Here is a 20207-nt window from a genome sequence, read left to right on the forward strand (position 1 = left end):
TTTTTGTGAAAAATCCATATAGAAGTGATGGGAAAAAATGAAGTATGTGTAGGCCTGTTTTCTGGATGTGCCCTTGTCTGTGAGGGTTTCTTTTTCATAACACAGGAAGTGCTGTGCTGTAGGCGGGATTGCTGGGTCACTGCTGCCTGGTGTGGTGGTGCAGAGTCAACACGAACACCTCTGCAACAGGAGTGCTTCTGCCTACGACGTGAACACGCTGACATTCCTGCTCACTTGTTCACTGCTTTGTGTACTCTGGGGCTGGGCCACAGCACGTGGGGTACTGAGCTCAGCAAACCCATATATGACACCTACACGCTCACCTCTGAACACAAATCTTAGAAGCAATTGCAGCTACTGTAAGTCTTGGGTTTAGAGGCACTCCTAAATTACAAGACTCATTTGTGTCTTCAAATGAAAATGTTACCATTATTATTAATTTTATTTTGGTTGTGATTCTCTAGACAAATCTTTAAGTGACCAAACGGTAATCGTCAGCATCTGCACCTCCCTGATGGCTGCTAACAAGGCCGTGCTCAGGATCAGAGTGCTTCCCCCTGGGCAGGAGTCCTGTTCTGCAGATGACCCTGGCCCTTCTCCTCTGTGTGACATTGCAAAGTGCCAGCTGCCTTCCTGCCAGCTCTTGCCAGAGGGGCAACCTTGACAACTAGTTCCTGACATAATCTTTCCTTCCTTCAGGAAAAGGTGGTAGTGAGGGAGAGGCTGAATCAGGGAAGTGTGGACCAGCACTTCCACTCAAGGCCTAGAGTTCAAGAAGATAAATAATTGGAATGCAAAAGGGCACCTTCAAGCAAACTATTTGGAGTGCCAAGACATAGTCCAAGAAAAGCTATTCTGTGGGGCTGAGGGTTCCCGGGGGGAGATTTTATTCTGACTTTGAGTAATCTGTACAACCATGAGTTGGAAGACACGTCTCACCTTCATCAGAGCCGCGGACAGGCTGGCGCTTCTGGGCTCTCTCATCGCCTGTGTTGAACTGTTGCAAAAGAACTTTGTGCTGTAAGAGTAATAACAGCTTTTAATGACCAATGTATATTTGCAACACTGAGGAAACACACCTGAGAAACAGCCAGAGTCAAGAAGTGGGGAAAACATATTTTCTTTTTACATACACATCACTTTTCTATATTGCACTATAATATTACTGGAGAATTGTTATGCAACAGGGCACAATTAGAGGATCCTAATCCATTGTCACTTACCTTCTTTTGTGGAGCCTTTGCATCTTCTGAACTACGAGAAAGAGAGAAAGCACATTATTTAATAGCATTGGTACCGTTATTTTGAATTACTTCATTTGTGTATAACTTTAATCTTACATCACAAAAATGAAATGACAGCAATCCTTCGGGAGCAATATGAGCCTCTTCATTTTTTTTTAATGTTTATTTTTGAGAGAGAGAGAGAGAGAGTGAGAGAGAGAGCAGGAGCAGGGGAAGGGCAGAGAGAGAGAGGGAGACACAGAATCCAAAGCAGGCTCCAGGCTCTGAGCTGTCAGCACAGAGCCCGACATGGGCTCGAACCCACGAACCATGAGATCATGACCTGAGCTGAAGTCAGACGCTTAACCGACTGAGCCACCCAGCCACCCCAAACCTCTTTATTTTAATACCAGGAGACCAAGCACAGAGGAGACACAAAGAGATCAGCTCTCATCACAGGCAGATTCCTGGCAGAACTGACGTTGAAAACCATTTTCTAGCTTTCAGGTCTTTCTAGCAGCAGACGCTCTTTCCAGTATTTACTGTATGGCTCAAAGTACAGTGTGTGAAACCTTCCATGTTTTCACTAAGAGGACACAAACATTCACCAGCAACAGCTTTGGCAGCAGAAAGTGAATTTTCCATAAAGTAATTCCTCCTAAACTTTCTTTAAATACCACTGACTATTACTGGATTCACTGCCTCAAACAAAAAGGACCCAAGTTTACTGAGTTAGATGCCCCATAGGAGGATCTTTGCCTTGTCCCAGGCTTTCTCTTGGCAGATGTCCAGCAACAGAAGACAGCTGAGCAGAACTTCCCCCCTCTTTATCTGGCCTCATCACACCTACGCCCGAGGCCCTGTCCACTCAAACCAGAACACTGTGTGCCTGCCGAAAACCGGCTTTCACCTTTTGGGGGCAAAGGGCTTTTTGTAAGATGTTTGGCCTGAGAGGCAGCCACTTACTTCATGAAAACACACCCAAAGCCAAGCCCTTCCTTACATTTGTTTGACAATCTTCTCTAACTCGGGCAGTTGCTCCTTGAGGGCAGCAATCATCCGGGCATCATCCGATACAGACACATAAAACTCCTGTAATTGGCAAAAGTCACAGGCTTTTAATAAGAATTGCAAAGGTGCACAATTCTGTAAAGATCAATAAAGATGTGTCCTTATGTTATCTGCTTTGCTAGCCATCTCCACACTATGGTTTCATAGACTGGAGACAAAAAAGAAAAAGAAAACATTACAATATGTCTAAATTCAAAATTGCAAGTGGGAAAAGGATTTAGAAATAGGTAGTGGTGAGGGTTGCATAACATTGTGAATTAAATAATGCCACTGAACTGTGTCCTTGAGAATGGTTAAAATGACAAATTTTATGTTTGATATATTTTACCACAATAAAAGAACTCGAATTTTTTTTTAATTGCAAATGAATTGTTCATGTGATATTTATCGGAAAGGCAACGTAATGCAATGTTTCAGAATGGGTCACTTTATAACCTACGCTTTAAGAGCACTTTTTCACCTCTATTTCTTCAGGGAAATTTTAACATTTATTTTAAATATTATTATAGCATTTGTTGTTTATTTAATATTGCCCACTGATGGTGGTCGATTTTTGGTAGTAAAATGCCGGCATAGTCTTCAGTACCGTACTGAAGTTATGCTGAGTTTGTACCAACTCAGGACTCTTTATGGACGTCCTGGGAACTATCCTGATGGCCCGGCAGCAGCAGCTGGGCCCTGCTTTGTTGAGGAGCAGAAGATGACAACTGTGGCAATGCCTTCTTAACCACCACTGTGGTCCATCTGCAAAACAGTCCTTTGTTCAACCTGTAGAGGCCAGGAGTCAATGTATGAGCCAGGCTACTATTTTTCCTTTATATTTTCAAAATACTTCTTTCCACAGCTTTTGGGGACACTCATAGTTCCTCTTCCTCCCTTCCCCACCAATCTGCCTGCCAAATTACATGATTACACAGGAGAGAAGGGGTATATTCCTTTTGGATAATTCATTCTTGAACATACAGACTGATAAAGTTTGAAATAGAAGCCACATTGCCTTTTGCCTGCATAGAAGATCCTCATCTAAGTTTTGGAGGACAGAGTGAGTCATCAAGGACTCAGTGCCAGGGTCAATGTTGCAATGTGGGGCTGGGACCATGGGAAGGAAAAGGGAAGTTCAGCTCAAAGCAGTGCTTACAAAATAAATCGTGTCCCTTTGGAAACCACTTCATGATCCTAGAAAGTCCTCAATAAAATGATCTGTTTCACTCCACTCAAAAATAGGTACCATTTGATCTAGTAATCCTATTTCTAGGAATGTAACCAAGGACAGATCTACTTGCTGAAAAAGGTTCACTGTACTATTATTTGAGGAATGTGAAAACTGTAAATGATTTAAATATTCAACAATATGAGGAAAAGAAGTATATCTGTGGCAGAGCTACTCAAAGGTCATTTGAAATTTTTATTAGAAAGACTGTATTGACATAGAAAAATTCCTTATATAAAGTGGAAAAAGCAGCCTACAAAATGATGGGTACTATGTGATTATAACCATAAAAAATACACAAAGAAAAAGAGACCAAATGAAAATACATTAAAATGCTAGCTGTTATTGAATGAGTGGCCGGATAATGGCTGAAGTTGTTCTCTATTCCTCTCAGAGTGGCCTTCTGATGAACATGTTAACAGAGAAGAGAATTTGCAATCACAGTCTCTCCAGGGAAGCTACCATGCTTATGGAGAGTCCTAGATCGTAAGACAAAGATGTACTCTGGGAAGGGATGACCCCACGTACCTCGAGGAAAGCCACGGCCACATCATCCTCTTGTAGCACGTCCCCGTGCACGGCGGCCCACTGCAGCACCAGGCGGATGACTCGCCTCTTATTGTTGAGGGTGTAGTCTGTTTTCTCCTGCTCCGTGCCTTGTGAAGGCTGTGCGTGGTAAGTGCCTCGGAGTCAAGGAAGACATCTAGCCATTTCACACTCATTTCACAAAGGTAGAGAGTGACAGGTCCCGGTTTCAGAAAGCCAGCCTTCTGGACTGATGGCATTCCTTCCTCAGGCCCACAAGAGAAGCCCCGCCCATGTAAAGATTCTGGAGCAAATGCATACAAACCTTTGCTAATGTCTGCGGACTTTGACATGACAGTTGTCCAAGGGATGAGACTTGCATGACTCCACCTGGACTTGTGTGTTGACAGGGGTTCTTTCTGTGCCTAGCTCTGGCCACCACCACACTCCCTGCCTGACCTTCACCTGGCCCTTCACCTCTAGGGTAGGGAATGCTTCCTACTTACTGTTGTTTGTCTCTCTAGCTTGTCCCTTGCCATCTCTTTTTGCTTTCCAGAATTCTGCATATATCTCTATTAAGCCACTTCATTGTATACATTTCAGCTAAACCCTTCTGAGTGAGCATCTAAGTTCTGCTGGAGCTGTAATTCATACCAGGAGTGCATGGGGGAAAGTGAGGCTGGAAGAAGACAGGCTCTCCCATTGTCAGGAAGAGGAAGGGTTCCTACCATATAGGTCTGGTAAGGGACTCAGACACACTCTTTACATCATAACTTCTCCTGTCTAGAACCACAACATAACTCATATTGGCTTTTTGTGCATTTATGGCTAGTCATCTTAACTAAACTAGAAGCTCCTGCAGGCCTAGGAAGATACATTAAATACCTTGTATTCTGTACCATGCTTAGCACAGTGACTTTCAGCTAGCAACTGTATTTATCCATCAATACAATAAATACATAATTGAGTGCCCACTATGTGTAAGGTAAGGGCTTCTGCTCTCAGTTTACATTCATGTGTGTATTACAGTAGAGAGAATATAGTATGTGATCAAGAAAGATTTTAGATTAGACATACCATTCCTTTTTCAGTGATTTATAGTAGTTCCTACCGCAATTAGACAATTAGTTCATGGAACAATTTCCTCTTTATAATTTACCCTGTATCTTGCACTAGAGTACTTCAGTTAAGCATGCTTCCCTTTCTACAAGTGAGCAAACTGACTGTAAAGGAGCAAAAATAGCCAGGATTACATGGTGAGAGTATAGAGTTGATTTTGACCAAGACTCTTAATTCCAACTACTTCTCTTCCCCATTACACAACACCGTTGTGCCTCATAGTTGGCTATAAGACTGGCTATGCCTTAGCTTACGACCATGACTTAAAAGGCTCAGTAGAAAACTGCCTTGTGGCAGTGCTGTGCTTGAGACCTAAGCCAGTAAAGGGCCTTTTCTAAAGGGACTATAAATAATCATGATCAAGGTAAATGACAGAACCTTAAAGCAAAGTTTACTGCATGTAAATGGGTTGCAAAATGACTTTCATAAATTGAGCACAGGATTCATAAAAAAGAAAATTGCTCAACCTGTATTGCTACAATTCTTTCTGAGCTTACAATAAAAAAAAGGGAAGAAAGATCACTTTATGCAAAAATTATTTCTTTTCTGATTAACCCTTAGGTCTCTTGCTTGTATATACACACAACTCAGTTTTTCTTTCCCAAGAACTGCAGTGCTGGGCACTACATTTTATCACTATTTTTTTTATGGTATCTTAGCAACACAGTCTGGCACACAGTGGGCACCAAATGAGTTATTCTTGACTGATTGGAAAATACGCAGTGTTCCACCCAAGAGTCAGTAAGAGAGAGGGAGAGAGAAAGAGATTGTTCTTCTTACTTGCACAAGACTGCAATGATTTGGAGTATTAAGGTTGATATCAAGTGGATATAATGCTAACTTTCCAGATTATTTTGACTTGGGACTCAGGAAGTAATGCAAACGCTTGTGAGTTGGATACAGTGCTATCAGCAGCATACCTGTGGCTAATCTATAAGGCCTTAGGATAGGATACTAAATTTACATCATCTCTGTGGGTCAGGACAAAGATTTTTCGTGGCTTCTTTCCTATGGGGGAAATCTTTATTTTGTCTGCAATGAGACAGAACACAGGATTGGGAGAATTAACATGATAAACCTATAAATGTGTATGGAGCTTTATAGTTTGTAATAAATATGCCCAATGCGCTCACATGATTGTATAACGCTCTCTATAAATATTTACAGATGAAACAGAGAGAAGAGATCTGCCTGAGGCTGTTCAGTGGATAAATGGCAGGGTTTATAAATCCAGACAGGGCTCTTTCCATTGTCATCACCACCACCCCGCCCCCAGTCCTAAACAGTGGCTATAGTGACTGGACATTAGTGCTTGGGTTCATGAAATTATTGAGAATGATTGCATCTGGGAAGCAAAAATCCTAATGAGAAAAATATTCCTGTCTTTCTTTCTGCCTTCCTTCCTTCCTCCTTCTTTTTTTGCCTAAGTTCTAAGTTTCCCAGAGCCGACAAGTACTTTCTAAACCAGCTCTGAGTGTCCTCTGCTCTTAATGAGTGGTTCCACAGCCTCCTGGGAGCCAGCAATGACCAAATCCAGAGGGACGAGAATGAGGCTTGCTTTCTTTTCTCATGAAAGTTAAGTATTTTTGCCTCTGGGAAAATAAAAGGAAGCACTGATTTATTTCACAAAGTCTCCCTTTCCCCTTACAGATGTTACTGGAGGTGGGGGTAATAGTACTTTTATAAGCGGAATCCAGAAAGATGCTGAAGGACTCTGCCCCTCCACAGGCAACATATTGTTCTATTCCTGAACAGTCTGTTGAGCCAGATTCTCAAGGGGCACAGAGAACACTTTATGTAATTGATTATACCTGAAATGCTTATTGATGCAGTATCGGGGCTTCTGTTGATTCCCATAACACTTTCACCAGGCTTTTAGGAGATTTATTTTGATATTTTATTTAACTTTTACAAAAAAGGTGGAGAGAGGGGAAAAAACTATATTCCCTTCAGATAGCAGCCAAAAGGGGAAAGAAATCCTACCAGGTCCCTTGTCTTAATGCGATGTAAAACAATGGAACCTAAAAAGAGTAACATTTCAAATATAGTTTGTTTATACATTCAAACACATCAGGAAGGTTGCAGAAACCATTACCTTTTTTGGCTAAAACCAGAATAATGCATTAACCACTTGATGGATAAAGTTCTACATACACGGCATAAAAATCTAGCTCTTCTCTAGGACAAGTAACAATTTAAAAAGGATTATCAACAGATACCACACATATAAACTTTTTTTTTTCCACATAAGTTACTTTTAACATCTGAAGAGCACTATCGGAAATATATGCGTGGCTAATGTCTATGTTATGTTCAGGTTAGCAGAGAAAATAAGAATGATCAGGAAATACTTGGATTAAGTAAGGCCATGACTCCTGAGATCATGACAGTTAAGTTCAGGTAAGAAGCAATATGGCGGGGGTGCCTGGGTGGCTCAGTCGGTTGAGCATCCAACTTCAGCTCAGGTCATGGTCTCACGGCTCATGAGTTCAATCCCCACGTTGGGCTTGCTGCTGTCAGCGCAGAGCCCATTTCAGATCCTCTGTTTCCCTCTCTCTCTGGCCCTCCCCCAAATATGCTCTGTCAAAAATGAATAAAACATTAAAAAAAAAAAAAGAAGCAATATGGCTGCTTGAATTCATGGAGAAAAAGACACAGAAAGATAACATGGTGTCACATAAAGTGCCAGTTAAAAGTCCGTAAGAGAATCTAGACTTATTCACAGAATTTTTACTTTTATTTTTTATTATTATTTTTAAATGTTTATTTATTTATTTTAAGAGACAGAGAACGCACAAGCAGGGGAGGGGCAGAGAGAGAGAGGGAGAGAGAGAAACAATCCCAAGCAGGCTCCACGCTACCAGTGTGGAGCCCAGTGTGGGCTCCATCTCAGGAACCATGAGATCATGATCTGAGCTGAAATCAAGAGTCAGATGTTTAACCAACTGAGCCACCCAGGTGTCCCTTACTGAACTTTTATTTTATTTTATTCAAAAATTTTTTTTTCAATGTTTATTTTTGAGAGAGAAAGACAGAGAGAGAGAGAGAGAGAGAGAGCACACGTGCACGTGCGCGAATAGGGGAGGGTCAGAGAGAGAGGGAGACACAGAATCCAAAGCAGGCTCCAGGCTCTGAGCTGTCAGCACAGAACCTGATGCGGGGCTCAAACCCATGAACCGTGAGATCATGACCTGAGCTGAAGTCGGATGCTCAACCAACTGAGCCACCCCAGTGTCCCTGAATTTTTATTTTAAACACAATTAAGAAAAGGCCTTAATGGTCAAAATGGCCAAAGTCATCACGGACACAGAGTTGGTTTCAGATGGTTCACAGAATCATAGAATCTGTGAGTTGCAAAAGCCCTTTGATTTTACCTCCAACTCCACCACTTCAGAGGTAAGGAAACTGAGGTAGAATGAGTTTAAAATGATTTTTTCCAAATCTATCAATGGAATTCTTGGGATTAGAACTCAGTTCTCTTATCCCTGTCCCCACTACTCTGTTTACCTATGTTGTCACATTTTGTCTGATATTAATATCTCTTAATGCTAACATATATTATGTATGCAGCAGAATTAGGTGATTTAGAGATTTATTAGATAATGGAGAAATTTGTCTCAGATGCAGAAACTGATCCCCCTAAATCCTCAAAGAAGACAAAGCACATACAGAAAATCGAGTGTTAATTGTTGCAACTCCCTGACAATCTGACAGTCAGGGAAGCAGAGGGTTTCCACTGTTCCTCTCTGCTGTAGCTTCAACCCGTGCTCTTGTCCAGAACCTGCTGATTTAAAAAGCAGTGGCTTGGGGGTACCTGGCTGGCTCAGTCGGTGGAGAATGTGACTCTTTTATTTAATTATTAAAAAAAATTTTTTTGTTTATATATTTAAGAGAGAGAGAGAGAGAGAGAGAGAGCGCACACGGGTCGAGTAGGGGCAGAAAGAGAACAGAGAGAGAACCCCAAGCAGGCTCCATGCTGTCAGCGCAGAGCCTGATGTGGTGCTTGCACTCACGAACTGTGAGATCATGACCTGAGCTGAAAGCAAGAGTCTGACACTTAACCTACCACCCAGGCACCCCGCAGTGGAGCATGCGACTCTTGATCTCAGGGTCCTGAGTTCAAGCCCTGTATTGGGTGCAGAGCTTGCTTAAAAAAAATAAAAAAATAAAAAGCAGTGGCTCATTGCTATTAACCAAACATTTGTGAGGATTCAAATCCTAACTTGAGGTTTCTCTTCTTATGGTAATAAGATTTTTCACCATCTGGGAGCATTAAATCAGAATCCTTAGCAGCAGGATCTGGAAACATAAAAAGTCCCAAATGTTTGTTGATTGACTGGTTACCTTAATTCAATCACACTGTTTGGAATGTTATATATAACCCAGTTTTCTAAAACAAACAAACAAACAAATCACAGCTCCTTGATCTACATTATCTGAAATTCCATTTTGTCAAGATGTCAAACACAAATGATAGATACATCCTAAATAAGTTCGTATTCGATATCACCAGGTGGACCAAGTCCACTAAGTACCAAACATCGGACGCATCTTTGAAACAGAAGCTTTTAGATACTGGGTATTTCATCTATAGGAGCACAGACTTTCAGAATGACTAAACCTTTGTCGAATTGGACCAGCTCCTTTGGCACCACAAACGTGGCTGAGGACAAATTGGATCTGTTCTCAGGGAGGATTAGAGCCGAGAATCTGAAGAGGTGAAGGCCACAGTGTAGACTACGGTCTTTCTACCCTGCCAACAGCAGCCTTAATATTCCATTGAGTCATTTTCCTCATGCCGGCTCTGCCGTTCAAACACTGTAATTATTTCATATATTTTTACCTAGTTATTATCTTACTCACCACAGGCACCTGTAATTTTTCTGTATTTTTTTTACTGCTCATTTACTTATTCTTAATTCAGCTAATAATGGTTCCACGTATTAAAATTATCAAGGGGAAAGTAAGTGAAAACCACCTAGGACGTAGAGGCAGCAGATTCATTACAGCCTACAACAGGGAATAAAATATTATGTATACTTTTTGCAGTAAGTACATGCTAATTATGCAGCTATTTATAAAACACTTATCAACATTCAAACTGATACTCTTCAATGTTGTTGTTTTTTAAGCCCTGCTTTGCATACAAGATCTCTGCTTGCAGCTGAAAACAAACTTTGGGGGTCATCTGCCCACTGACTAGACAAAGCTTAAGTATATTCTTTACATTATGCTATATTCCTTTCATAATGGCACCATAATTTATTTCTATGGGGCAATATTTATGTGGGGCTTTAAGGTTTATAATGTACTTTCACACACAGAGCCTCACTTGATCTTTACAACAACCTGATGAGCTGGGCAGGACAGGTATAATTACCCTTTCATACAGATGGGGTTCAGAAAGGTTAAGGATAATTGCTGAGTAATATAGTTTGTAAGACGCAGGCATTAAACAGAGTCTTCTGACTTCAGAGCTTTTGCTTTTCCCACTGTGTTATGGGGCCTCTTTACTACCTGCTTGCCTTTGTGGAGCACCTCAATATCCTGAGCGCTGAATCTATCCCTTCCTTCACGCGGCACGTGTGTGGAATGCAAGTTCTGGAATTAGACAGCCTGGGTTCACAGGCCAGCTTCCCTACTTACAAACCATGAGACCCTTGGTCGGTTAATTGACCACTTAGGGCCTCAGTCTCTTCATCAGTAAACATCATAGGACTGCTGTTAAGGATGAGATGAGACAATACTGGTAAACCATGTAGAATAGTATCTGAGACATATTAAGTGCTCAGCAAGAGTTAGCCACCATCATTATTATTGATCCACCTCTGGAAATAATGTTGCATCTTTTGGATGGGTGATTCTTTTGGGGATTTTTCATAGGACCCAGCGTTTCTGGGTTTAACTCTGTGAAGCTATTCCCATCACACAGCTGCTCCTGTGTTTGTGTCAGCCTATGAACTTGGGCTTGTAGGACTGCTTTCTGTGCTGTCATTTTCTTTAAGTGCCTCCCATTTTCTTGCTCAGAATTTTATTTTCTCACTGATTTTCAGAATTCTCTGCATTTTTGGAAGCCTCTAGTTCTTGGCTATTCTTTTTAGTCTTAGCTCAGGGGCTAGTATTCAGAGTAGAGAACTAGGACGTAGAGTAACACCCCACTGCTGGGTCAAATACTGTCCTAACACTGACTAGCTATGTAGCTTGGGGGAAAATTACATGTCTGCTCATCCTCACTTCCTTAGTGTAAAAAGGGTACCCATCCCATGGTGTTGATATGAGGCTAGGAAAATGCATATATAGTACTTTGTAGAATATCTGATAATATGGTCCTTTTCTCAGAAAGAGGGCACCATGATCACATCATATTATCATCAAACCAAGTCTACTTTATTGAAAATAAAAGTCTCAAGTTGAATACCTACAGAAGTAAATTGCTCTCGTAGCAACATATGGATTAAACACCCACATAACCAATTGGGGGACTACAATGGGAAAACTTGGCTTCAACAAAATTTAAGCTCACAACTTCCCTTAGACATCTAAATAATATTCCTAAAAACTTGGCTTAATCTAGATAATAAAAACCCAACACTGTTTTGTAAATAGCCAACAAAAAAACCCCAAATTTGGGGCATCTGGGTGGCTCAGTCAGTTGAGTGTCCAACCTCGGTTCAGGTTATGATCTCACAGTTCATGAGTTCGAGCCCCAAGTTGGGGTCTGTGCTGACAGTTCAAAGCCTGGAGCCTGCCTCAGAATCTGTGTCTTCCTCTCTCTCTGCCCTTCTCCCACTCATGCTCTGTCTCAAAATAAATAAACATTAAAAAAATAAGAAAAGCAATTTTTGATAAAAGTTCCTCCTAGGGAATACAAGTGAACTTATAAAGAGAACATCCTAGGACAGTTTTACGGAGAAATAAATGATGGAGGCCCTTCCTTTCAGTAAAGGAAGGTGTTGTGTTTGCTTTGTCTCTGTGTAAGAGATACACAGAGGTATATGAAGGTAGTTTTAGCTGAAACTTAGCGGCAAATCCGCATTCTATTTTTTCTCTTTAACTCAAGAAATGAAATGAATTATTTCCATGCCCAAAGCACAGAATTTGTGTTGAATACTAAGCGAAAAGAAATTAGGATACTAAGAAAAAAAATTTGACCAAAATTATTGCTGTATTTACATTCTTATAAATTTAAATATAAGCCATTGATCACTTAAGATTCTTTCAGCTGTAGTAACAATCTGTTCTGAATGACAAAGACCTGTATTTGCTGACATAAAGAATCTTCAGTAGGTTAGCTCCAGGATTGGTACCAGTGCAAAGGTGCCATCGCAGACCCATTTTCTTCCTGAGTCTCCATGCATGTCAGCTTTGTCATAGGACTCTTCCCCCTCGTCATTGTACGAAGGCAAGGTGGTCACTGGTAATTGGAGCTACAGGCTTCCTGCTCTCTTTCTTAAATACTGAGAAAACTTTTTCCTGAGAAGCCTCAGGAAGCCTCTCTTTGACTCTCATTGGCTCAGTCTACTTTGGACATGCAATCGGAGAGCCAATCACGGCCAAAGCCAGTCAACCCACTGAGACGACCCTGATGGCAACTACAATGTCTAGTGCAACTAGAATTATATTAGTGGCACATAGAGTTTCTCCAAATATTTGCCAGTATACGTGGAATTCTGGCTCACTTGACTCCATGTGCCTTGATTTCTCCTACATGTAAAAGGAAGTAAGTATCATACCAGTCCTTTTGAAGCCTCACAAGTGGGGGCTGGGTTTTGGGAAGATAAAGTAAATGATGTAAAAATGCTCCAAATCAGGGGGCGCCTGGGTGACTCAATTGGTTAAGCGTCCAACTTCGGCTCAGGTCATGATCTCATGGTTTGTGAGTTTGAGCCCCGTGTCGGGGTCTGTGCTGACAGCTCAGAGCCTGGAGTCTGCTTCGGATTCTGTGTCTCCCTCTCTCTGCCCCTCCTGCACTTGTGCTCTGTCTCTCTCTCTCTCTCTCTAAAATAAGTAAACATTAAAAAAAAAATAAAAAATTTTAAAAAATGCTCCGAATCAAGGATGTAGTTATTAAAATTCAAAATAATATTAACTTAGTTGTGATCACTTACTGAACTGAAGGCCTGCATGCATTTGTGCAAATAAAAATATGATAGTTTAATCATAAAACACAAAATTAAGACAACAGGGGAACAGTGCAGTAATAAATATCAAAAGCATTAAAATATTACATATTCCTTGCCTTTGCCTTTTAAAGTAAATGATTGTATAAGTGGGCAAAGATTTAGCTGTGAGGATGTTGATTCATCCTTTTGTGTTTGTTATAGGCAAAAAATGTGGAAAAAATCTAAATATACAATAGGAGGAAACTAATAAAATAAATTATGATATATCTATCATTTAATACTGTGAATCAATAAAAATGATATCATGTTTTTCTCATGTATCTGTGTCACTCTGTTGCCCAGCACTATATGACATATTGTGTTTAGTAAGTATCTATGGAATTAACTGAAAAAAGGTATAGTTTCATATATATATATATATACACACGTATATACGTATATATATGTATATATATGAGAAAGAACATATTACAAAAAAGCATATATACATATATGCTTACATATATATGTATATACATACGTATATATATGTATATATATGAGAAAGAACATATTACAAAAAAGCATATACAACATGATCTCACTTATATAAGACATCTATATTTAGAAAATAGTGTGGAAAAGTAGTTGATGGCAGAGAAAGATATTCATAAAATATTTTCTAGTGACAAAGCAGACAAAATTACTTACAGTCAGATCCTATTGTTATATTCAAAAATATGTATCTACATGTAAAGAAAAAAGACTGGAAGGATACATACCAAAATATTAACAATAGGAATACCTGATAGGGTTATAGGTGGCTTGACTTTTCTTTTGAAAGACCAGTGGAAAATTGAACTGAATTTTAAGTGCAAATTTTAAAAAGATTAAAGAAACTAAAGATGAAAAGTACAGAAACTGAACAAATATAATTTTAAAAACTCATTAGAAAGCACTTGTATTCATCCGGTGAAATCGTGTTCCAAGCATAGCTAATGAATAGAGATTTTCTCTCATTAGCACATAAAAGGCCTGAAATATTAATGTTAAACAGAGTTCTACCATCTTCCTTTGTGCTAAAAGCAAAATTGGAGGTGACATACAATGTGGATTAAGGACAGAAATAGGTGTCAGTGGCTCAGGGCTCAAATCTTTTCTGTACTAGTAATTACTTTTCTCTGAGCAAATCATAATTTTTCATTATCCTAGTTTATTGATTTGGAAAAAGCGCAGTGAAAATACTGACTTCTTCACAGGGCTGCTAGGCACAGTCACAGATATTAAGTACTTTGAAAACACTGAGCCAAAGCAACTCACTTGAATGTGAGTGCTTTAATGGAACGGGGTTAAGGATTTCGCTATCCCTTATCTCATGTCAACAATATGGGCGTTAACCCACTTGCTCAGTTTTACATTATTTCTCCTGTCACTTGTGCACAAGGCAGTAAGCAGTTTATGTGTATTTGTTGTTTTCTCTGTTTTGCCACGTATTTCTCCACTCTCTCTGTTTTTCTTTACAGGCCATCTCTGGGGAATGGCCTATAAAGAGCTTTGCCTTCCTTTGGCCAATATGTCAGCAGCTACCCAAGCTAGGCCACTAGACCCTCCTTCCTTGGGATGTGGGAATGAGGTGAGGGCCTAGGATGCTTGCAGCAGATTTGCCCCAATAGCAGGGTCTCTACTTGTTGCTTCTGAGGCCCCTTTTGAAAGCTGGTGCTCCTCAAGGATTCCTTCTATTTTCTGAGTTACCCCATATTCTTCTGATGAATTCCTATATTCCTTAAGATAGTCACCATTAGGGGATACCTGGGTGGGTTGGTTGGTTAAGGGTCTGCTTCACCTCAGGTCATGATCTCGCAGTTTGTGGGTCCAAGCCCTGTATTGGGCTCTGTGCTGACAGCTTGGAGCCTGGAGCCTACTCTAGATCCTGGTTCTCCCTCTCTTTCTGCTCCTCCCCTGCTCACACTCTCTCTGTCTCTCAAAAATAAACATTAAAAAAAAAAAAAAAAAGATAGTCACCATTGGTTTATGTTACTAATGACCAAAAAATATAGGTTATATAAGAAGCCCATATAACATGTCCCCGGAGGAAAAGGCACTAAAAATCGAGTCCTCAGCATAATATAGAAACACTTGCATGATCTTCAGGGAGTAAGCCTTTTCTGTTTGCTTGCCTGCAGCAGGGTGAGCCCCTGGTGTCCCCAGGATGCCCTCCCTAGGTGTTACAGAACAGCAATTCTTATTTGAGGCTCTTGTCCCCAAGATCTAAGGACGAGACTTATGCTGTCCAACACGGTAGCCATAAGCCACATATAGCTATTTAAATTTAAATGAATGAAAATTAGGTAAAATTATAAATTCAGTTCCTCAGTAATAGTCGCTAATTTCAAGGCTAGTAGATACTGGTCTAGCCCAGAAATAGGAAACTTCCATGATTGCAAAAAGTTCTATTGAATGCTTGATTTATTTGGCTTCCCCAAATTATATCTACGTTGCTTTGAGCCACCTGAAACAGATAAACATGTATCATGCAATACATTGTAAAGAAATGTTGTTAAACTCCATAGGATAAACTTTTTAAAAAAGTTTATTTACTTATTTTGAGATAGAGAGAGAGAGTGCATGCATATCTGTGCATGAGCAGGGGAGGGGCAGAGAGAGAGGGAGAGAGAATCTCAAGGAGGTTCCATGCTGTCAGCGCAGAGCCCAATGGGGGCTCCATCCCACGAACCATGAGATCATAACCTGAGTGGAAATCAAGAGTTGGATGCTTAACTGACTGAGCCACCCAGGTGCCCCTGAAGGATAAACTCTTTTTTTTTTTTTTTTTTTAATTTTTTTTTTTTCAACGTTTTTATTTATTTTTGGGACAGAGAGAGACAGAGCATGAACGGGGGAGGGGCAGAGAGAGAGGGAGACACAGAATCGGAAACAGGCTCCAGGCTCCGAGCCATCAGCCCAGAGCCCGACGCGGGGCTCGAACTCACGGACCGCGAGATCGTGACCTGGCTGAAGTCGGACGCTTAACCGACTGCGCCACCCAGGCGCCCCTAGGATAAACTCTTAAATAAATAATCTGTGAAGAAAAACAGTGACACGCTTCAGGCTTGAAATCCTAAGGCCTCGATGAATCATGGCTCTGCCACTTGCCTTGGGCATGTCACTCTACTGTTTTTGAGTCCTGGAATTCTCATTTGTAAAATAAAGCTAATATTAACCCAACCGACTCCTATAAGGACAAAGTAGTATAATATGGATCAATGCTATTAGCCTGACAGAGAGTTGATTCAAAATAGAACAATGAAGAGAATCTAAGTTCTCATAGGACCAAGAGTGAAAGAGGTGATCTGAGGGCACTAGGTAGTTTAGGTGACACCCAGCCATCCTGGATTCCCTCCGTCTACAGAGAAAAGAATCAGGATTGGATATCACAGGCCTCCCCTGATTCTACTGTTCACTTCTGTGACTTCCTCTCCTCCACCCAGTACCCTTTTCCACACACCTCCCTACCTGGACATAGTATGGACTTTCACTCTGGGAGCTTCTGTTTTAAAAACAGAGATCAGTGCTATGAATGTTCTCAATCAACTCTAAAGGGGAACAAGCTAAAAAATGAAGAAATAAGAATTTGCAAAAAAAAATAGAAGCCTGGTGTTTGGGGTTTTGAGTTGTAAAGATAATATGACATGGCCCATATACTGTCTCGCTCTTCTTTGCATTTTGTTTGCCTTAATCTTATCAACATTCTAACTCTTGGGAAAAAATAAGTCTGAATTCAATGGTGGTTTTTATTTTTTCTTCCAAAAAGTCTCAAAGGTCTCATAACAATTATTATGTATGTTGTTAAAAGAGCACAGACAGATCCTGAATGTGTTAACTTGAGAAAAACCAAATATAAGCCAGAAAGAATATATAATGTATGTAAGTCTCATTAAGCTGTCATTACTTGGAAAGATAGTTTCCAGGCAAATAAACACCCAAATCTCACTCTTGCAGCTTCTTCTGAATAACACATTCAACTCAAATCTCCCATCCTCACACATTCTGTTGACTTCAAAGAGAATTATGAGTGAACAAGGAAATGAGAATCAGGTAGGGCAATTATAATTCTGAAAAAGAAAAACATGCAACATTGATTGGATTGCTCGGAAAAAAGAAAGCCATTCCTCCTTCAATATATTTAACTACTCAATAAGCCAAAGTGTTTTGGGGTCTAAATTTTTGTTCCTTTGAAAAGAAAGTAGAGTTGGAAAATATACTTTCACATGACCCCCAAAGTTGAGGGTATAACTCCATAGCATTCACCATTTTTATTTAAGTTCGACTTAATTTTCTGAATGCTGTCTCTGTGCCAGAAACCGTGTACCAAATGGTCAATTCAGCAGACTATTAAAAAGCTGCCCCCAAACAAACTCAGTGCTCAAGCTGCCTAGGGGAACTGCCATCAGAATGCCAAGGTTTGTGTGACTTAAGGCAATGTGGTAGTAATAACAATACAGTGAAGGAATACATTTTGTATCTAGAGGAGAACATGGACTAGGACAGATGTGAAGGAAAAGCTACCCCATGATGATAACCTGTATTTATGTGCAAAAGGATTAATACTGGCGCTTAGAGGAAGAACACAGGCAGGCCCCGGGCCATGCTGCCAGGTATCCTGCAGAGGCACAAAGTCTGCCTCCAAGGTTAAGGCACTGTCCCTACTAATACTCTCTAATAACACTCTTCTCCATAACTTTCTTTAGGTTACCTCCCAGGTATGTATCACCTTCCTGAGGTAACTCGGCTCACATTCCCCTACACAGGTAATGGGGAGGAAATCCTGAAACACGGCACAACAAAACCATGCTAGAGAGGGCTGGAGCCTACGGCGGGGGAAAACTGCGGGCATTTCAGAGTTTGACAAAGGTGGACACATGACCCTGCCCGGGTCATGACTTACCTTCAGAGAATGAAATGAGATAATGACCATATACACGTGCAGTGTCTTCAAGCGAACAGAGGTTTTTCACAACAAAAGGATATTGGGCCACCAGGGCTGGGCAAAGCTGGGTATTTGGCATGAAAACACAGTGCATCATAACAAAGTCATTTAAAATGGAATCTGCAGGGGGAAAAAAGGAAAGCAGAAAAAGAAATTAGGTTTTTGCAGAAATCCTTAGGAAAGCAAGAGTGTCTGTTTATCTGTTCTTGGTCAATGTCAATGGTTCTTATACATTGGCTTGGGGGATTGTGGTTTTACTGTACATAGAGATGCTGCATATAAAAGATAATGTTGGGGCACCTGGGTGGCTCAGTCGGTTAAGCGTCCGACTTTGGCTCAGTCATGATCTCACAGTCTGTGAGTTTGAGCCCCCGCGTCGGGCACTGTGCTGACAGCTCAGAGCCTGGAGTCTGCTTCAGATTCTGTGTCTCCCTCTCTCTCTGCCCCTCCCCCACTTGTGCTCTGTCTCTCTCTGTCTATCAAAAATAAATAAACATTAAGAAAATTATTTAAAAAAAATAATAATGTTGACAGGCTTGAGGTCAAAACTCAATTTCTTAGGAGAGTGAACAAAAAGTATAGAATTTTTTAAAAGAGACTGCCTTTACAAACAGCACTGGTCACCTTAGCCACAATGTATATATAAAAAAATACATGTAATTAAAGAGCCACCCATGGGCATCCATGCATGCAGGATTAAGACACGGTCATTTCTTTGTCTACGTGACACCATATGTCTTTTGTCAACATCCGTTTTCCTTTGTATCTTTATCACCCAGTTTCCAGAGGGAGCAATGAAAGATCGGAGGCAACGGATTTCTAGAAGGAGGTGATCAGAACAGAAAGTTGGTGAGAGAAACAAAAGAAGAAAAGAAAGGACAAGATAAACGCTCTGAGCAGTAACTGAAGCAAAATGAAAGCTCTCTAGTACAGTTAGATGGTGGCTGTCCTATATTTGAAGCTATTTTGTCAGTAGGTGAGCAGGGGGATGGGTAGGGAAATAGGTAAGTCCCAAAGAGAAGCTTCATTTTGAATTCAGTGCTGGTTCCTCATTGCAAAGACAGCAGCATCCAGCCAGCGTTGTTGGGAGAGCAGGGGAAGGCAGGTGTTTAGAAGTACGCTTGCTGAAACTTGCTATCTGAGATGCTATGTGGATTCTGATTAAGAAACGAACTATACTGGCTGGGGTTGGTGAGACTCTTCATATAGAAAATGGTAAGAGATGTGAAAATTTTAACTGAATACATTAGATTTCCAATGTCTATGTTTTAAATAATATTTTAACAAAAGAGATATAATTGACAGGTAACGCTGTGTAAGTTTAAGGTATATGACGTGTTGATTTGATACATTTACATATGACAATAGGATCACCACTGTAGCGTCAGCTAACACCTCTATCAGGTCACATAATGCCATTATACTCATTTACATATAAGTGATGAGTGTAATCCTCCGCGGTTGTCAGTTGGCATTGCCAGCTATTTCAGTCCTATTATTCAGTCCCAGAGAGGAAGAAGAGCAGACACCAGACTAGCTGCATGGGACTTCTCCCCTTAAGTACAAAAGGAATCTGGCTTGTCTAAGTTTCACATCTAGGCTCGCCTTTAGACATTTTAGATATTCTCTGAGGACAGGGGAGTAATGCTTGTTTATAAGGCTCTCAGAAGGACTAGGCTGCACGGGAGTTTAAATTTTGCTAAAGCAGAGATTTGAGTTGGGGACTCCAAGGTTGGTGAGCTGGTCACCTAGCAAGGTAACAACCCAGCACCCATATTTTACTGTGGCTTTCTTGTTCTCTACTCATAGGCATGAACTCTTGACGACTGATTTTAAAAAATCATTTCCTGCTAGAAAATAATTTCTCAAGTCACTCAATGATTATGCTGGTCACAGAAATAAAAAGTTTAGGAAACTAATAGGTCTTAGGTAGAAAATAGATGTTTCGGTAGATTAAGAGAATGTACTGT

The 20207-nt window shown here is 40.6% G+C and overlaps 1 protein-coding gene across 1 annotated transcript in view; it reads right to left on the reverse strand.

Moving 5' to 3' along the window:
- RAPGEF4 (Rap guanine nucleotide exchange factor 4) overlaps positions 1 to 20207 on the reverse strand; it is a 289328-nt gene that overhangs the window by 32191 nt on the left and 236930 nt on the right. Inside the window, exons 17-21 of the mRNA XM_049615513.1 lie at positions 18279 to 18357; positions 4033 to 4183; positions 2227 to 2315; positions 1224 to 1254; positions 940 to 1018 (exon numbers count right to left, since the gene is read on the reverse strand). Coding sequence (XP_049471470.1) covers positions 940 to 1018; positions 1224 to 1254; positions 2227 to 2315; positions 4033 to 4183; positions 18279 to 18357 — 429 coding nt within the window. The remainder of the gene's footprint in view (positions 1 to 939; positions 1019 to 1223; positions 1255 to 2226; positions 2316 to 4032; positions 4184 to 18278; positions 18358 to 20207) is intronic.

The sequence above is a fragment of the Panthera uncia genome (genome assembly GCF_023721935.1).
Source record: "Panthera uncia isolate 11264 chromosome C1 unlocalized genomic scaffold, Puncia_PCG_1.0 HiC_scaffold_3, whole genome shotgun sequence".
Lineage (NCBI taxonomy): Eukaryota > Metazoa > Chordata > Mammalia > Carnivora > Felidae > Panthera > Panthera uncia.